This window comes from Crocuta crocuta, unplaced genomic scaffold, assembly GCF_008692635.1.
Source record: "Crocuta crocuta isolate KB4526 unplaced genomic scaffold, BGI_CrCroc_1.0 scaffold162, whole genome shotgun sequence".
Classification (NCBI taxonomy): Eukaryota; Metazoa; Chordata; class Mammalia; order Carnivora; family Hyaenidae; genus Crocuta; species Crocuta crocuta.
Window position 1 is genome coordinate 2,308,760 of NW_027529433.1, and position 16,971 is coordinate 2,325,730.

Below are 16,971 nucleotides of genomic sequence, written 5' to 3' on the forward strand. Positions count from 1 at the left end.
CCTGCTTCGGATCCCCTGTCCTCCCCTCTCTCTCTCTGCCCCTCCCTTGTTTGTGCTCTCTCTCAAAAATAAATAAGTAAACATTTTCAAAAAAAATAAGGAGAAAATACCACAGTCTAGAAGGGTCAGACCTTTAGTGAAATAAATTGGGAATGTTGTAACCAGAGAAGGAAAAAGCACACCTCCTCCACGCCAGCAGTTCCCCAGCTTGGCTCTCCACTAGCACCACCTGGGGAACTTTAAAAAATCCTGATGCCCAGGATGCACCCAGACCAATGAAATAAGAATCTCTGGTACCTGGACCAGGTACCAGCATTTTTAAAAACCAGCCCAAGCCAAATTCACACCAAGTTCAGATCTACTATTGACTACACTGGCTTGAGTGGTTTGACAGAAAAGAAAACAGATTATGAATTATCTACTTTAATAGCACCACGTAATCACCAATAAAGAACTTGCTATTTCCCTAAGCAATTGTAACTGTGCCATTAATTTTCCCATAAGTACACTCAACCATTCCTCTATTTTGTGAATTTACCCTGACTTGCACAGAACAGTAAAACATATAATCTGCTCATGGATAATCAAGAGGTGCTTTTGGTAACTCCACTGCCATTATTTCTAGTCTTATAAAAATACCCACCTCACACTTCCATATGTTATTTGAGATCATTTCATAAACGCTATCATTAACCCTAGAGCTTCAGGTGTGTAGTAAGTACAGTGATGTGCCTTGATATGTGTATTCATTGGATTTGCATTTCTATTCATATCTTAACCATATCAAAACTGCACCTGCAGATTCCCTGTATCAGCATCCATCTGAAATGCACACATTTTAGTTTCTACTTTAATGCAGAGCTTCTAAATTTGAACAGATGCTTAAAAATATATTGCAACCAGTGTAGTGGCACACAAGACCTTGTCAATTGTCCTTTGTCTCGATCTTGTACAGAATTAAAGCTCCACTCCAGGACAGGGCACTTATTTGACTGACTGAGGATGACTGGTCCCACCTCCTCCTCAACCTCCTCTGCAAATGAACAAAATTCCCTATAGCTGCTGTAATTCCAAGAATGATCTGGAGTGGACTCATAAGCAGATTTACCAGGAAGCTGATGAAACCTGAGCTTCTGAGCCTCTCACTGTGTATGGGCTTCTTCCAAAGCCCTGGGAGGTGTGCTGACAGTTTGCACTTGTCCTTTTATATTCTTTTCCTTGAGATAAATTGTATAAGTGTTAGGCCCCAAAATTCTAGATCCTACCATAAGTGAGCCCAGTGTAACATGGCTGCCAATCAGAAGGCAAGCACAAAATAAACTGTTAAGTCTTCATAATGTGAAGTTAAGAGGGATTGATTTAGGGTTGCAATCATGCCCACAGAACGGGCATTCATCTCCAATGAGTAACCTCCAATAGAGGCAAAGAGGGCATGACATAGAAGGAGAGATTTATCTGTCTTTGGAAAGGGCAGGGCTCTAGGTCCTAAAATAAACCAGTGGGGAAAATCCATGCTTTTCCTGTGTGTGTGGAAATTAGGCAGGCTCAGACACCAGGGAGTGGATCCCAGACCATCTTCCACAAATAAAATCATCTTTCTCTGCCTTTAGAGCCAAACATGTGCAACTTGTCTGGTGTCTTTACAAAAAATAATTTCTGTCCACTTTCTTGCTAAATTTGAAATTTCTTTTAATGAAGTAGCAAAGCTTTCCAAGCAATAATTAAAGAGAAACAGCTTAATATGCAAACGCCTGGAGTGGATATTTGAAAACATAATCCTTAACTCAGAGTTGCCAGGCTCCTGTGTGTTTGGATGGGGGTAGGGGTTGGGGTGTGAAAGTAGGGGAGGATTAAAGAAGGAGGGAGCCTGAAGACAGCCTGAAACATGGAAGCCCAATCTACAGAGCACATGGCCTAACTGGGTGGGACCTTGTTTCCTGTCACGGGCAGGGACACAGCAGAGCCGCACCATCAGTGGGCCTGCATTACAGTCGTACAAGCAGACAGGAGCCTGTAGAGGCTGGTGCAAGCATGGCATTCACTTATTTATACAATCTCCCCTTCTGCAGGCCTCGGCAACTCCTTAGGTCTGGAATGATGATTCCTGAATCAGAGTGTGGACACAAAGTCTGGTTTGGGAGTTACCCACCATCTAGCACTCCCTGCCCTTGAACACCTGAACATCTGGGTCTAGCCCTTCTCAGGGCAGCTCATACTCTCCCTGGCTAGTCAGTAAGTCCAGATCTTCGTCTTCACACTTCCCCATTTCTGCTCCCAGTCCACCTTCCCCAGCCACCTGTGCAACCAGCTCTTCTGTCGAGTTCTCCAGGAATCCCCTATGAGCTTCCACGGGGGAACTGAGCCCCAGAAAGGCACTGGCCTCCAGTCCAAAAGAAACCCCCTTTCTTACCACCATGAGCTACTGCAACTGATCCATGTGCAACTCGCTGCCTTTACAGTAGGGCCACAGATGGTGCCAAATCCAATCTTCAATTCCATTACTTCCAAAATTGCATCATGGGGCACCCGATCACATTACAGGCAACATCAGCAGCACCGTAATGATAAAAGCAGTCTGCTCACTCAGGATCAGGCTACCCTGCCCCTAGTGGCACTGTCTGTGGTAAGTCACCATCCATCCCTCCTCAGCTGGCTCACCAAAGAGACTTTTTCTTCCTAGAGGTATTTCATTTGCGGGGGAGAAGTAAGAAAAAAGGCAGCAGAAACAGCAGTGTTCAAATGGTGAGGAAGACTTTGCTGTTCTGGTTACTTTACCCTCTGGCCTATTATGCGCAGACAAGCCAAAGTCAGAAAGCCATTCTCTAAAGCTCATTAGAACTTCACTGCAATCCCAGGTGAAAAAGAAAAATCTTCCCCTAACCAGCGTCCAGAAAATGCAGAAATAGGGTCATCATGAATTAACATAAAAACTATTTTCTCTCATGAACCATATTTAAATTATGAAACCTATGAGAAGGCTCTTTCCAAAGACAGACTAGCTTGTGAGACCGAAAGACAGAGGAGAGATCTCAACGAATCACAGTTGATAACCAGTTCTGTTGATGGCATAATGAAGATTCCTTTATTACTTCACCAAAAAAATGTTCATTAGTACAGAATGGAGTCAACAACAGAAGTCAACTGGATTCATAAGACATCAGTACTATTACCATTACAGGCTGTCTTGTGTTATGTTGATGGGACTTTTGGGGGAAGGTTTTGAGAACAGAGCAAAAAACACCCTAATTTTCCAGACCACATCAAATGCATCATGTGTGGCAAAATATCAGAGGCAGAATGTGGTTAATCTGCAAAGATTTCCATTCAGATGGGATTATGTATGTATATATATATAGTAGTTCATGTTCATTATAGATCATTTCTTTGTTTTTCAATATAAAAAGAAGTCACACAGATAGTACCTACTAGTTACTATTGTTGAATGTAGGTTCATAGGCTTTAGAAATGGACTCTTTTGTGGTAGGTAAACAATGGCTAATTAACAAAATACACCCTCACTCATGATTCTACAAAGTATGATGACCAGAACCCACGGGGTTAGTTTAGATGAAGAGACTCACAGCAACAAGTCTGTTTAAAAGCACATACAGATTTGTTTTAATATAATGTCCTTCTTGCACATGAGAGATAATGAATTATAATTTTCATCTACTAAAATACTGTGCTTTTGTTTTAAGTACTTCTTCATTACCTGCAAAATTAACCCGGAGAATTCAGAAAGCATCATGAAGCTACTGAAAGTGAATGATGAGTCAGCTGAAGCAATAGCCCCTCCATCCTCCTTCCTTCCACAAGCTTTCCCTCCCACCTTGCATATGCTTTTAGCATTGTACTCAATTAAAAAGGAGACACTTATTCCTGGTAATTTGGCTAAAAAGGTTAGAGAGCCTCCTAAAACAACATGGGAGAAGTAACACATCCTTCTCTGATACAGAAGTTCTTAAAAGTATCCCCCCACAACACCTGTGTGAGAGTCACCTAAAGGTACTTACTTACAAGATAGTCTATGGGAGAAGGGGAGAGGGAGATATAAGCTTCAGCTCTGAAATGAGTATGTCATGGGAATAAAAGTCACAACATAGGGAATATAGTCAATAATATGGTAGCTACACTTATGGTGAGCATACCACAATGTACAGATGTTGAATCGCTAGGATTTACACCTGAAACTAGTCTAACATTGGGTGTCAACTATACTCAAATAAGAAGGTTAAAAATAAGTCAATAAGTAAATAATAAATAAATGTCAGTCTGATGCACTGAGAACGGGAGCTGGGAATCTGCATTCTCAATGAGCTGCCCAGTGTGTCACCAACACTTTGGAAGCCAAGGACCACTGATTTCATATCAATTGTTGTGAGCGTGTGCATAGCTGCTCGTCCCTACTCACCTGGTGGACTCCCGTGTCCTGCAGCCGCCGTGGCAATTGCAAAAGCAGAAGCAGGCGACACAGAGCAGTGAGAGTTGTCAGCCGTCTGTCCTGGTTATTTAAAAGAATGGAAATGGCATGGTGAGGCAGATGGATCATATTCGGTAATAAAAATTCTCATTTTCATTCCTGCACCAGATGAAGGGTTGGGCCAAATGCCTTGTACTGCCTTTGTTAATAGGAGAATAACAAGAATTTACGTTAGTAACTCCATGCTCAGTACATACCCTAGAGATGTGAAAACATATTCACACAAAAACTTATACATGACTATCCCCAGAAGCACTATTCTTTTTTTTTTTTTTTACAAATAGTTTATTGTCAAATTAGTTTCCACATAACACTCAGCAGAAGCACTATTCTTAATAACCAAAAAGTACAAATACCCAAATGTCCATCAACCATTAAATGGATAAACCAAATGTGCTGTACCGATACAAGGGAATATCACTGGGCTACAAAAAGGAATGAAGTACTGATGCATATGACAACATGAGTGATCCTTTAAAACCTTATGCTAAGTGGAAGAAGTCAATCACAAAAAGTCATGCATTGTATGATTCTATGCATATGAAATGTCTGGAATAGGTAAATCCATAGAGACAAAAGTAGATTAGTGTGCCAGAAGCTAGGGGAAGATGGGAGTGGGAAGAGACTGCTAATGGGTACAGGGTTTCTTTTTGGGGTGATAAAAGTGTTCTGGAGTGAGACAGGAGTGAGGGCTGCCCCAGTGTGTGGATAAATAAAAATGACTCAACTGTATACTTTAAAATGGTGAACTTTGTGGTATGTGAATTCTATCTCAATATAAAAATATTTTTAAAAACTGTCCTACATCATATTAGCAATAGAATTTTCTTCTCACAACACCTCTAAAGTTAGGATGCATTCTAAAATCAAAGGATGCTCTGAGCACCTGTTTGCAATCCCTTCCCTCCTTAGATATTTTACACACAGCACTTGAAAATGCTCATGCCAACTCTACTGTTCTTCTTCATTCAGGATTTTAGTGAAAATAGTTCACTGTGATTCTGACCTGAAGGGTTTTTATTAGTTTGCCCCTAAAGTGATGTAGCTGTGCTTAAAATAAATAAATAAGAAGAGAAGAAAAGAGCTGCTTAATAGACCCAAGGAGAAAGACAGACAGCTCTACTTTAGCTTTGGACTTTAAATATTTGTGGAATACAGTGGCAAGTGGATAGATGAAAAGGCAAAATTTCAGCTACACACCAAGAAAATGTGCGATACTGTCCCTATTTGGATCCTCCATTTTATCACAGATTTCAGCTTCCTTCCTATGTTCCTATGTCTCTGGGATTTAGTTATATCAGAGAAATAACAAAAGACTTAGTTTAATTCACAAACAAGATAGGATTTCAAAATACTGCTTATATAAATTTAAAAATTTTATATATGAACATAAATATATAAAAAGGGGGCTATAAAACAGAGCCCTGATAATAGTGAACCGGGTGAATAGCATTTGTCTCTTGCCTTGGTAGAATTTTGCTTCCATGAGCTTTGACAACAAACTTCCAGGTTACCATGAACTCAAGAGGGGGTCTGTCCCATGGGGCAATGATCAAGGAAGTGGCCAAGGCCTGGAGTGACCAAAGCTCTAGGAGTAGTAAAGAGATTTGGCTAACTCCATAGTAGATCAGGGAAGTCTTGCTTGCCACCTTTATTTACCAGAACCACCCAAATGTCAGGGTGACCCATGATTGATCAGAAGTCTGAAATCAGTCCACTCCCCAAGGGCCGATACCCCTCTGGGCAAGTCTTCTGGCAACAGCCGGACCCAGGTTAGCTTCTCTTGGATCTGATGGCAATGACAACAGCTTCTACCACATGGCCAAGGCTATAAACAAAATGGCCATTTTGAGCATACATTTTACTTTTTGCTAAACTGCCTTACTTGAAGCAGAACTATGAAAGTAAAAAAATTTCTACATTTTACTTGGATTACTTAGGGTGAATCTGGTTCCATAATTGAACAGTTTTCTCTTTCAGCTTGAAATAACTGATTTGAGTAGAAAGAAGGAAACTACTCAAAAACAACTGTTTTTTTTCCTTATTAGTAAAGAAAAACATAAGGATTAACATATACTTAATATGTTTTTAGCATTTCTAAGATTTAAAAAGTGTTTAAAGTTTGTAACTCTTAATAGGAAAACACTGTCTGAATGCATACTCTAATAGCAAGCCACTGTAAAATGTTTCAAAAATCAACTATGTTTTGAATTTTTTATTTGAACAATGAGGAGATAAAAGATTTCTACCTTTTGGTCTGATGGTTTTTCTTCCTTAGAGGACATTTGGTATGTTCTAAAACAAATTATGGGAAACACTTTATAATTTCATAACTATAGAAAATATATCAGTTTCTGCCACATGAATAATAATGATAATTAGGATCCCATGCAACTGGACCTTAATAAGGTCCCCCCCCCAAATTGTGGTGCCCCTGATGAGCCTATTTAATATAGACTACATTGGGATTTATGACAAGGTATCAGGGTCTGGGAACATTTTGGTAAAACCATCACAGAGATTCTTCAACTAGCTATCATCTAAGGACAAGCCTCTTGATTCATGTTACTCCAGACAGAGTGCAATGCAATTGATGGGGTCAAGTCAGTATTAGTTATACTAATGGCATATTCTCTAATCATCTATGCCTCCACGACTTGACAGTGACATTGTTTGCTTCCAATGAATTTTCATAACTGAGACTAAAAAATATTTTGGGAGTGAAACAGTAAGGCGAAAGAAAAAGTCAGAAGCTAGAAACCATCTTTCACTTTTGTATTTCCACGTCCCCTTCTGAGCTCACCTACAGGCTGACGATACCGGAGGTGCTGGGGAGTTGAGGGTGACCGGCAAGGTGAAAGTTCTGAGCCGTCCGCCACCGGGGAACTTTCCACTCCTGCTCGGTCCACAGGTGCAGACTCTAGGACAGCTGCTTGAAAATATCATGAATGTTAACAAACAGGCCATGAATTCAAGGTCTCCTTGTTAGTGTTATACACAGAAACACAAAGGTTTGTGACAGGTAACAGCCTTTTGGATTAGTCTACATTTTTAAAGGGCTTTAATATGAAATCAAGTCATTCCTCTTGGCAGAATGCTAATGTCACTAAATCTAAATGCAATGTCTTCTCTATCTCAGTCTTGCTGCTCCTTCTGAAACTGGCTGGCCCTACCTATCTGTCCAACACAACAGCAGATGTTAAAAAGATCAGGGGAAGGGTACCTGGGTGGCTCAGTTGGTTAAGGGTCCGACTTCAGCTCTGGTCATGATCTTTCAGTCTCCCAAGAGAGGTCTCCCTCTCTCTCTGTTCTCTCTGTTCTCTCTCTCTCTCTCTCTCAAACATAAAAAAAATAAACATTAAAAAATGGGGGCTAGCCGGTGGGTTCCCTGCCTTCCAGAAGAGTGGGGAAAGAGGGACTTTTCCAGATTGTGTATCAGACTGGATCAAAATTGGGACTTCACTAATTCTTTGCTTGGGTTGTCCCCTTAAGCCAACTAAAATTTGAATCTCTACCAATGTGGTTCCCAAGAAGCTCTGGGTACTCCTAAGGATATAGAGCTGCACTGTCCAATATGTTAGCACTAGCCAAGTGTGGCTGGGTAAGTTTAAATCAAAGTTAACTGAGGTTAAATTACTATTTTAGCTCCTTACTTGTATTAGGCATACTCCAAGTGCTCAGTACCACAGGTGGCTAGTGGCTACAGTACTGGATGACAAAGGCATAGAGCATTTCTGTCTGCCCAGAAAGTTCCATTGGCTATCCCTAATCTAAAGCTGCTGGTCGGTAGGAGGCAAGTGGAAATGTTTAGAATGAACTATTGTGAGAGTTAAAGACCATTTGAGTCTTGTCAATGCAGCCAAGATCCTCTGAATAGAAGACACATCATTCTAGGGTCACGTTAGGCTATTATTGATGTTTCTGTATCCCTCCCACTGGCTTATTAATGAGGTAAAACTATAATTTTGTGGATGTTCTTTCATGGAAAAGCACTGCAAAATTTCATAAACTTCCAGCAACTCCTATATCTGCCTCCTTGAGCTTTTCAGTAACCACTAAGAGCTGTGTCACCTCCACTAACCTCACAGCACCCNTTGCCATTCCATTCAAGATTTCACTCAATAAACCCTTCCAAAATCCCTAATGACTTCTTGCATGTGATTTACTTCTTTGGAAATACAGCCACAGTTCCGCTCTTTTGAAACATAAAGGGGCCAGCGAAGGGAAATGGTTAGGCTCTTTCCCTGAATGACATAATTACAGTAAAGCTGGCAATGAGGCAGGATACAGACAAAAAATCAGTGCTTAGCTGTGAGTTTTATTATTTTCTAAATAACTTCCTCAAAATCCAGTAATGGAAGGCATCTGCTCTGCCAGAGCAAGCAGAATATCAAATACGTGTCCTTGGTCTGATTCAACCATTCATTCCTCTGAGGCAAATGAAAAACTCATTTAGTCAGCTATACTGAACCCAAAAGACTTCCCAATGTGAGAGATGGTCAGGCTCCCAATATGCCCTGAAAGAGCAGGAAAGCAAAGCCTAACACTGTAAGCAAGCAGGCAGCTACAGAGAGAAGAATCCATGCCAGCAGGGTGGGGGAAAGAAGCATTTCCTTCTGGCATGTTCACTTTCAATCAAGTTCCGTGCAAACAGCTTTGCTCTCAGGACGAGTAGGCAGATGTGGGCTCAAAACAAATGCTAAAATTGGGAGCACTTTCAGCCCACAGGCAGGCAATTTTCAAGCTAAGAACACAGAAACAGACACTGGCGATGGGGGCTGTTCCACAACGGTGACACTAGGTTGCACAGCCGTGACCCAAGTGCATGCCGGTGGGTAAGAATCCCAAACACAGTAAGCAGTCTTGTGACTTGCCCTTCTTGCCTAACCATACTTTGAGTTTGTTGAGATCCCTCCATCCGGTGGAATACCGATGTGAGTAGGGCTAATATGGGCACTTTGTAGAAAAAGCCACGGTAGAAGAAGGTGGGGACTGCCTGATGGGAAAAAAGGAGCACACTAATGGATAATAGGTGAGTCTGGAACCGATCTGAGGACTGGGTTGGGGACAAAATAAAGTGCATTATTTTTCCCTCTGAAGTTCATCATCTTGCTCACTTTGAAGGGTAATTCCTATTTCTCTTCTTACCCTTCATGTCATTTGAAGATCTCTTGCCAGGAAATAGTGTGAGGCTAGCATTATCATTGCAATGACAATAAAACTAGACAAAAGCTGCTTGCATTTTTCAAATGGTGTACCCTGAAACTCTCTAGCTGATCAGCAGTGAGAGAGACCTACGGCCTCAGTACAGACCTAATGGATGAAGCTGGTATTATGGAACGAGGTTGTATGGAGTTGTATCCTGAAGCAAAAAGCCAAAAATGTATAAACTGTTGGCATGAGATTCTTATTCAAGTTTGCCAACTGTTTTAAGTGTTAACATTATGCAAAGCACATGCAAACATCTTTCAAATTAAAGACAGATCAGCGTCTCCCTTTTCTTTGCCAATTAGAATTTTCAAGACTAGACAGCGGAGTTAACACAGCAGCACTCTTGGCTTCTACAGACATCCTGTACACACACACACACACACACACACACACACACACACACACACACTCTGAATGTGTCAGACTGACACTAAAGTATTTTTAAATTTATTTATTTATTGGGGAAGGAAGGGCAGAGAGAGAGAGACAGAGAATCCCAAGCAGGCTCCACTCTATGAGCACGGAAGCCTATTATGGGGATTGATTCCGTGAACCATGAGATCATAACCGGATCCAAAATCAAAAGTCTCTTAACTGCGCCACCCAGGTGCCCCTGAAGTAAAGCGTTTTATCCATGATTTTCTGAGCCTATTCATGGCCAATATTGTCTACTTACCAATGCAAAATAAAAGAAACATCTAAGTCTATGATTCTTTTGTTTCGCCTCTTCAGAAAAATGCCACAGAGCTGCTGGGCCTCCAGTGTCAATTCTAAGCTTTCTACTCACAGTGTTTTATGAGAATCCACAGGATAAAGCATTCTCCAGTCCCAGCAAAAAGAAACATGTGCCTGTATACCAATCTATTCTTAGGTTACAATATGAATCACGTAATTGATTGCTTTCAGAACCCAAACCAGGGCAGAAGGACCACAGTGTTGTGTTCACTGTTCACAAACCATACCCTTGGCCTCCTACAATTTTCTTCATTGCCTGATATCTGACTTATTTTATTTTTAATCCAGCTGTACCATGTTCCTGTTTGAACTACCATCTTAATTATATTAGGAACAAGTAGGAACAACATAAGAGGTAAATACATTAAGAGTAATCAGAAGACAGCTATGGAAAGGGAAAAGAAATAAAGATGTAAAGAAGCAGTGGAAAGGACTGGGGGGGCGATCAATGAATGATAAGGGGGTGCATGAGTAGTGGATGTGAGTAAGAAACACAGAGGGGAGAGGAGCTGACTTCTCTGGAGAAGAAGCTGGCTGCAGGGCACTTCAACAAGTGCTACGGACCCCACCTGATACAGTCCTGGACCCTCCCCATCACCCAGAGAGAGAGAGAGAGAGAGCAGCTCTGCATGCTGGATAACCATGTGGATAACCTAACTCCTGAAAAATCTAACTGCAAATAATTTGTTTGGGGGAAATCCAGTAAAAAATATGAGCATGAAGCCCTCTGCTATTTTTCTGATGTGGGAAAGAACCTAATGTTTATACCACATCATTCTTCACAGGCATCCTCCACTTTTGGCCGCCAGTCACAAATGATCAACGCCGCCACATGACAAGCTCTCCAGCTGCCACTAGCTGTGTCCACAATGATAGCACCTCTGTCCAACATCTGCACTGATCAGCCTCTGCAGACTTTGTCAGGGCCCTTCCTCAGGAGCTTGCTCAGTTCTATCTCATTTATCTTGAACTCCCTGAGTTTACCCTGATCCAGGGGAAAAACTATTGATTCCTACCAGTGACCACACTTCCATCCTAGACAGTATGGCAAACAGGTTTTGTATGACATTGGACCATTGCTACACACCCTAGGCTTGGGCTCTGAAGACTAGAACTAAGGAACTTGGGGAACAATGTCACAATCTTTAGGCAACAAGTTAAACTGGAAGAATTAACCATAGCAGGCAGGGGGCAGCTTCACTGTGGACCTCTAGAATTATGACATGTATTTAGATCAACCTTATGACATGTATTTAGATCAACCTCAAAGCATTGAATGTCTGAAACTAGCACGCTTATTCCTAAAGCTCTCCTAACTCAAAATAACACAAGAATCCAGACTTACTGCCCCCCTCCCTGCCCCAGACTTCTCCCCTCCTATTTACTGCAATCCAATAAAGGAGGGAACAGAACTTCCCATATTCCTGGAAACTCCTGTACTTCCCAAGGCACCCAGGTCTGTGATAAGTTTCCTTCAGTCACACTCTCCACAGAAGTTCCCAGGCACCAGGAATGGATTGAACCCCAGATGCACTTGTCAGTTTACTCACTGCCTCATTTTTCCTGAGAAGAATACATCATGATTCTACTAAAGCTTGTTGTTCTAATGACTTTTTAATTATCTTCCTTCTTTCCTCCTCCTTAGTCGCTGACTTGTCAATTTAAAGAATTTCTTGTTTAAGAGGGTGTTACTTTTGATGATGACAACCATCCAGTTAAAATTCCATTAAGTACATCACTTGGGAAGCTTATTTTTAAATTATCTCGGCTAAGAAGTACATAGACGCTTCAAGCCGGTGGAAAAGCAAGGGTCTATTCTTCCATCTGGGTGATCATCCTTGAAATGTGGACACTGAATAAATGCCCAATTTTTTTCACGTTATCAGTAAAGAAATGAGTTATCATTCAGAAAACAAAAGGCTGTTTGCTAATTTTGCTATGAAACCTTTTTTTTACTTTCATCACAGAAACACTAAAAGCAACAAGGACCACATACTCTAACCCCTACATGTACCAAGCTGCAGAAGGTAAGGTGACATAACACAGGACTCTTAGTTAGTTCAATGAATGTTCTGCTTGGTTCATTCGTTTAAAAAAAAATTTACTACCAGCCAAGCACTGGTCAGGACCCTGAGAGTACAGAGATGAACAAGACAGACAACGTTGCTGATCTTATGGAGCTCACATGGGGAAAGACTGTCCAGGCAGAGGGGAAATTATGTGCAAAGTCTCTGAGGCAGAGATGATTGAGGTGCTACTGCGACACGAAAAGGAGATCCATGTGACTATATCCTAGTAGATGAGGTAGCATGATAGGAACAGGGTTGGACAGAGAGACAAGATCCAAGTCCAATAGGATTTGAAGGTGAATGTACTTTAATCTAAGTCCCATAGAAAATCATCAGAGAATTTAATCAGGAAAATATATCCTCTAATTCACTTAAAATAAAAAACCAAGATTTTGGCTGTCATGGACCATGAACGTTGTCTCACATTTTCTTTTTCTCCCTATTTCCCTATTATAATATGAAGTGTTGCTTTGATAATTAAACTGAAGAAGCCATCTTAATGCTTCCAGGCTGGCTCAGCCTTAGCAGAGGAGACTAGAAGCTGTACAGATGTTCAGCTGGAGCAGAAGGCTCTGGAAGGACCAAGCTCACAGAAGAGAGTGCCCACCACCCACCTCTACACAGAGTATCATGTTAGGCTCTTTATCCACCCATCCTAATCAAATTCCACAAAGAATGTTCCAGTAATACCATTCAGATAACGTTGTTCTTCCATACACAACTGACTACAATTAACATTTTAATGTAGAAGACCTCAGAACAGCTAATTTTGCTCTCTTTTCCACACAGGCTAGAGTCACCTAGAGGAATTTCCTCTTCTAACTAGCCATTGTATTGATTCTACTTTCTACAGGGAAGTGGGAGGGCTATAAAGAAAGGGATCTAGGGTTCCAAAAAGGAATGGTGGGGGAGCAGATGGCCAGCAAACACGGGGTGGGGCAGCTGGATAATACCTCTTTGAATACTTCGTTTTAGCTTGTTACACAGGTCCACGCGGGGGTTATCTACATGCTCTTCTACAGATCCCGGGCTTTGCTCTGGAGAAGGAAGGCCTCTGCTAAGGTCCAACGGTACTTTACCAGTGTGCGGTGGCGGAGATGCAGCAGGGCTGTGCGTGGTGGTAGGACTGCTGGACGCTGAGCAGGTGGTCAGGTCCAACGCTCCTATCCTTGAGTTCAGTGGAGAAGTCAGGGACAGCTTTCTGGCCCTCACTGGGGAGGACGTCCTGGACATAGCCAGTGGTGGCGGGGAAGAGAATTTGCGACATAGGCGTGGGGATTTGCCATCTACCAAATGTTCACCTCTACTGTTCTGGCTGGTAGCAAAAAACAATTCTAATGACCTAAAAATAAGAGCAGAAGCTATTAACAGATTGTAGCCAAGTGAAAATGGTTCCCCTGATGTTATTCAAGAACAAACTCTCTACATTAAAAGGCCACAATATCATCGCACTTCTGTCACCTTCATTTAATGCTACCTATATACCACACATTTGCACAGGAAGACAGACACTTTTCAGGCCTTGTCTAATCCCTTGCTACTAAACTGTGGTCAAAATATTAGTAGCATTGGTATCTCTGGGGAGCCTGTTAGAAATGCAGAACTCAGGCTCTGCTCTCGACATGCTAAATCACAGCCTGCAATTTAACAAGACCCCTGGGTGATTCTCATGCATGTTAAAGTTTGAAAAGCACAAGCATTAAAAAAAAAAAAAAAAAAAAAAAGAAAAACAAAAATTTCCCTCCCTGTACCTGCCACAATTTTACTTATATTGTTTATTCTACATTTGTTCTCAAAGATGTATTCTAGAAGCATAAAAAATNAAAAAAAAAAAAAAAAAAAGGAAAACCTAAAACAATGGAGTAAGCTTCCAAGTAATCAGAGAGCCAGCAAAGATGACTTGGGGACTTTAAGGTTCTCAACTTCGTCCCTGGAGAGCTCTTGGTGGCCTCCACCCACCCCTGCTCCAGGCAGGGCATGTAAGTTCCCAGGCAAGCCAATCCTGTAGGAGCAGCTCGACTGCTAATCTGCATGGAGACCCAGGGACCAGGGGCCCAAATTTCAGGACAGGCAAATCCTGGGCCTACCTGACAGGGATGGAGGTAAAAGGCCTCTTGTATATGTCGGAAAGTTTCGCTAGCACCACAGCTGCTGTAGTGAAAATACGATAGGTGTGCAGAAAGGTATTGAGGAAATCAATACTAAGAAACCGCAAGTCTGTCAGCCGCTCCAGAAGGCGCTCCACGCTGGCATAGCGGATCTGGGGCACTTTGCAGGAGTTGAGCGTTTTACTAAAGCAAATGTCGGTGTCATCTTTATGAAGACGGGCATCAGACCTACGCACAAAGTAGGAACATGAGAACAAAACCAGGACATGACTTCCTCCCAGCCACTGAGTATTTCTGTATTTGGAAACACACAAGTGTATGTGGGCTTCCCACTACAGTTGATAAAATATGTTGATATGACTTATTTACATAGGCAGGGCTATAAAAATATCAAATATGCCATTATAATTTAGAAAGATCAGAATTAACTGTGGAAAAGATAATAATAACTCATTTCACTCTGTAGACTCCTTCTGTGGGGGAAGAAAAATATTTTTTCCTCTACCTTTCTGAATTCTTGGCTGAACCTCTCATAATAAAAGACAGGTTAGCAAGAGAAAAACAGTTTATCAACATCTATACCTCATGGACACATGGGAGATACTGGGAAAAAATGAGCAACTCTAGAGGTGGCTTAGAATTCAGGCTTGCAAAGGTTAGGGAGATAGGGTGGGGGCTGAGGTGGTATAGGCCTCTTAGGGGAGAGTAAGTGATTTTTAGGAAAGATGAATGGGCCCTTAGGAGACTAGATGGGAGGTAGGATAGTTAGGGACAATTCATCTAGTGTGATATTGACTCCTTGTCTCCTCTCCTATAATAAAAGTCAAACCTCCCTTGTTGATGAAATTTCTAGGGAGGAGATTTATGACAAATGAGTGCCTTTTTGAGGATCTGTCTTTAGACAAATAAGAGGAATTTCCCTGAATTTGCTATTTTTCAAGTGCCTACAGCCCAATCAATATGCTCAAGCAGCATGTTTTGGGGTGACACATTCTGATATCTTTTATCTTTCTCTCTAGCTCATTCAAATTTTATTAGGGAAATGAAGCCAAAAGTCCTACATAGGAGGGGCATTACTTATACCCTTAAATCAAAATATCAGAAGTGTGCTTAAAACTAAGTAATGGAGGACATTCTTCCCATAGACTGGGAGAGGGGAGAGAGCGAGACACAGATAACATTGCTATATCTGTGGTTAATTTTTTCCTCACTTCTAATTTTGTGCATTTGTGCTTCCCTCTTTTTTCTTAACTAAACTGACCAACAGATTACATTAATAAGTATTTTTCCCTTTAGAACTGGCTCTTTGATCAGTTCTACTGGTTTTCTATATTTTAATGTATTTGCGTCTGTTCTTATCTTAATTATTTTCTTCCCACATTTTCTTACAGCTTTTTTTTTCTTTTCTTTTTTTTTTTTTTTTGTAACTTCTTGAAGCGAATGCTTAATTCATTTCATTCTTCCTGGGTTATTAATGCATTTAAGGCTATCCATTTTATGAGTACAGTTTGATCCATAAATTGTGTGAACCGTTATGTCTTCATTATTTTACCATATTTTGCAGTGTTAAAAGTGTCTTCATTAAAAGAAAAAGGCAATAGGAGAGATTCTCCATGAATAGTATCCACCATTGCCCCCTGCAGTTCTCTGCTTTTTATTTTTTTTCTTACTCTGTAAAACCTTCCATCTGGCTGTTCCTTAAGCCTACCAGATTTCCTGGATGCCTGAACAACCTCTCCAGGTGGATGAGCACACCAGGGGGAAGATTCACTCAGCAACCCTCACAATCTCTGGCTGTGCTCCAAGCCCTCAGCCAGTGGTGCACATTTGTTACAAAGGGCAAAAGAAGCTAGCAGAGAAGACATGCTTATAAGAGGACATGCTTGGAAGCAGAAGCTGAATTCAAGTGGGGCTCAAAGAAATGGCACCCCTCTGCTAGGACTGCCCAGCTTTCTGGGACCCCTCGTTCCCCACCTCTGCTGCATCTCAGAAAGTGCAGTCAACGAAGTCCTGGACTTCACAACCTGATGAAAGGACAGGCTGCAGGGCCAGGAATGTTCAGTGAGGCAAGTGCTTGCTGAGAATCAGTTCACTTGTTGTGAGTGCCCTTAATTAGCCTCTTCAGCACTTGGAGGAATTTTAAATTATATATTTATTTTCTTTCAAATAAAATGGAATCAATAACTTTCTTAGCTTGCTTTTGGAAATTGCCCACCCCAATGTATGCTGGGTGCAGGCAAAGGTACTTCATTTGCAGGCTCGAAAGAGCATTTTAAATGAGCAGCTTACCCCTGCTGAGGAAGTAAGAGTGGCCTATTTGTTTCAGCCACATTACTGATCTCGAAAATACACAAAAGCATCTTTTGAG

The 16,971-nt window shown here is 41.4% G+C and overlaps 1 protein-coding gene across 2 annotated transcripts in view; it reads right to left on the minus strand.

Annotated features, from left to right (window-relative positions):
• Positions 1-16,971, minus strand: part of RASGRF2 (Ras protein specific guanine nucleotide releasing factor 2) — a 236,307-nt gene that overhangs the window by 89,596 nt on the left and 129,740 nt on the right. The window contains exons 14-17 of one of the 2 annotated variants that reach the window (XM_077759868.1): positions 14,583-14,831; positions 13,575-13,837; positions 7,284-7,409; positions 4,412-4,501 (exon numbers count right to left, since the gene is read on the minus strand). In XM_077759868.1, the coding sequence (XP_077615994.1) occupies positions 4,412-4,501; positions 7,284-7,409; positions 13,575-13,837; positions 14,583-14,831 (728 nt within the window). Of the gene's footprint in view, positions 1-4,411; positions 4,502-7,283; positions 7,410-13,448; positions 13,838-14,582; positions 14,832-16,971 lie in introns of both variants that reach the window. The other variant, XM_077759867.1, reaches the window with a different exon arrangement.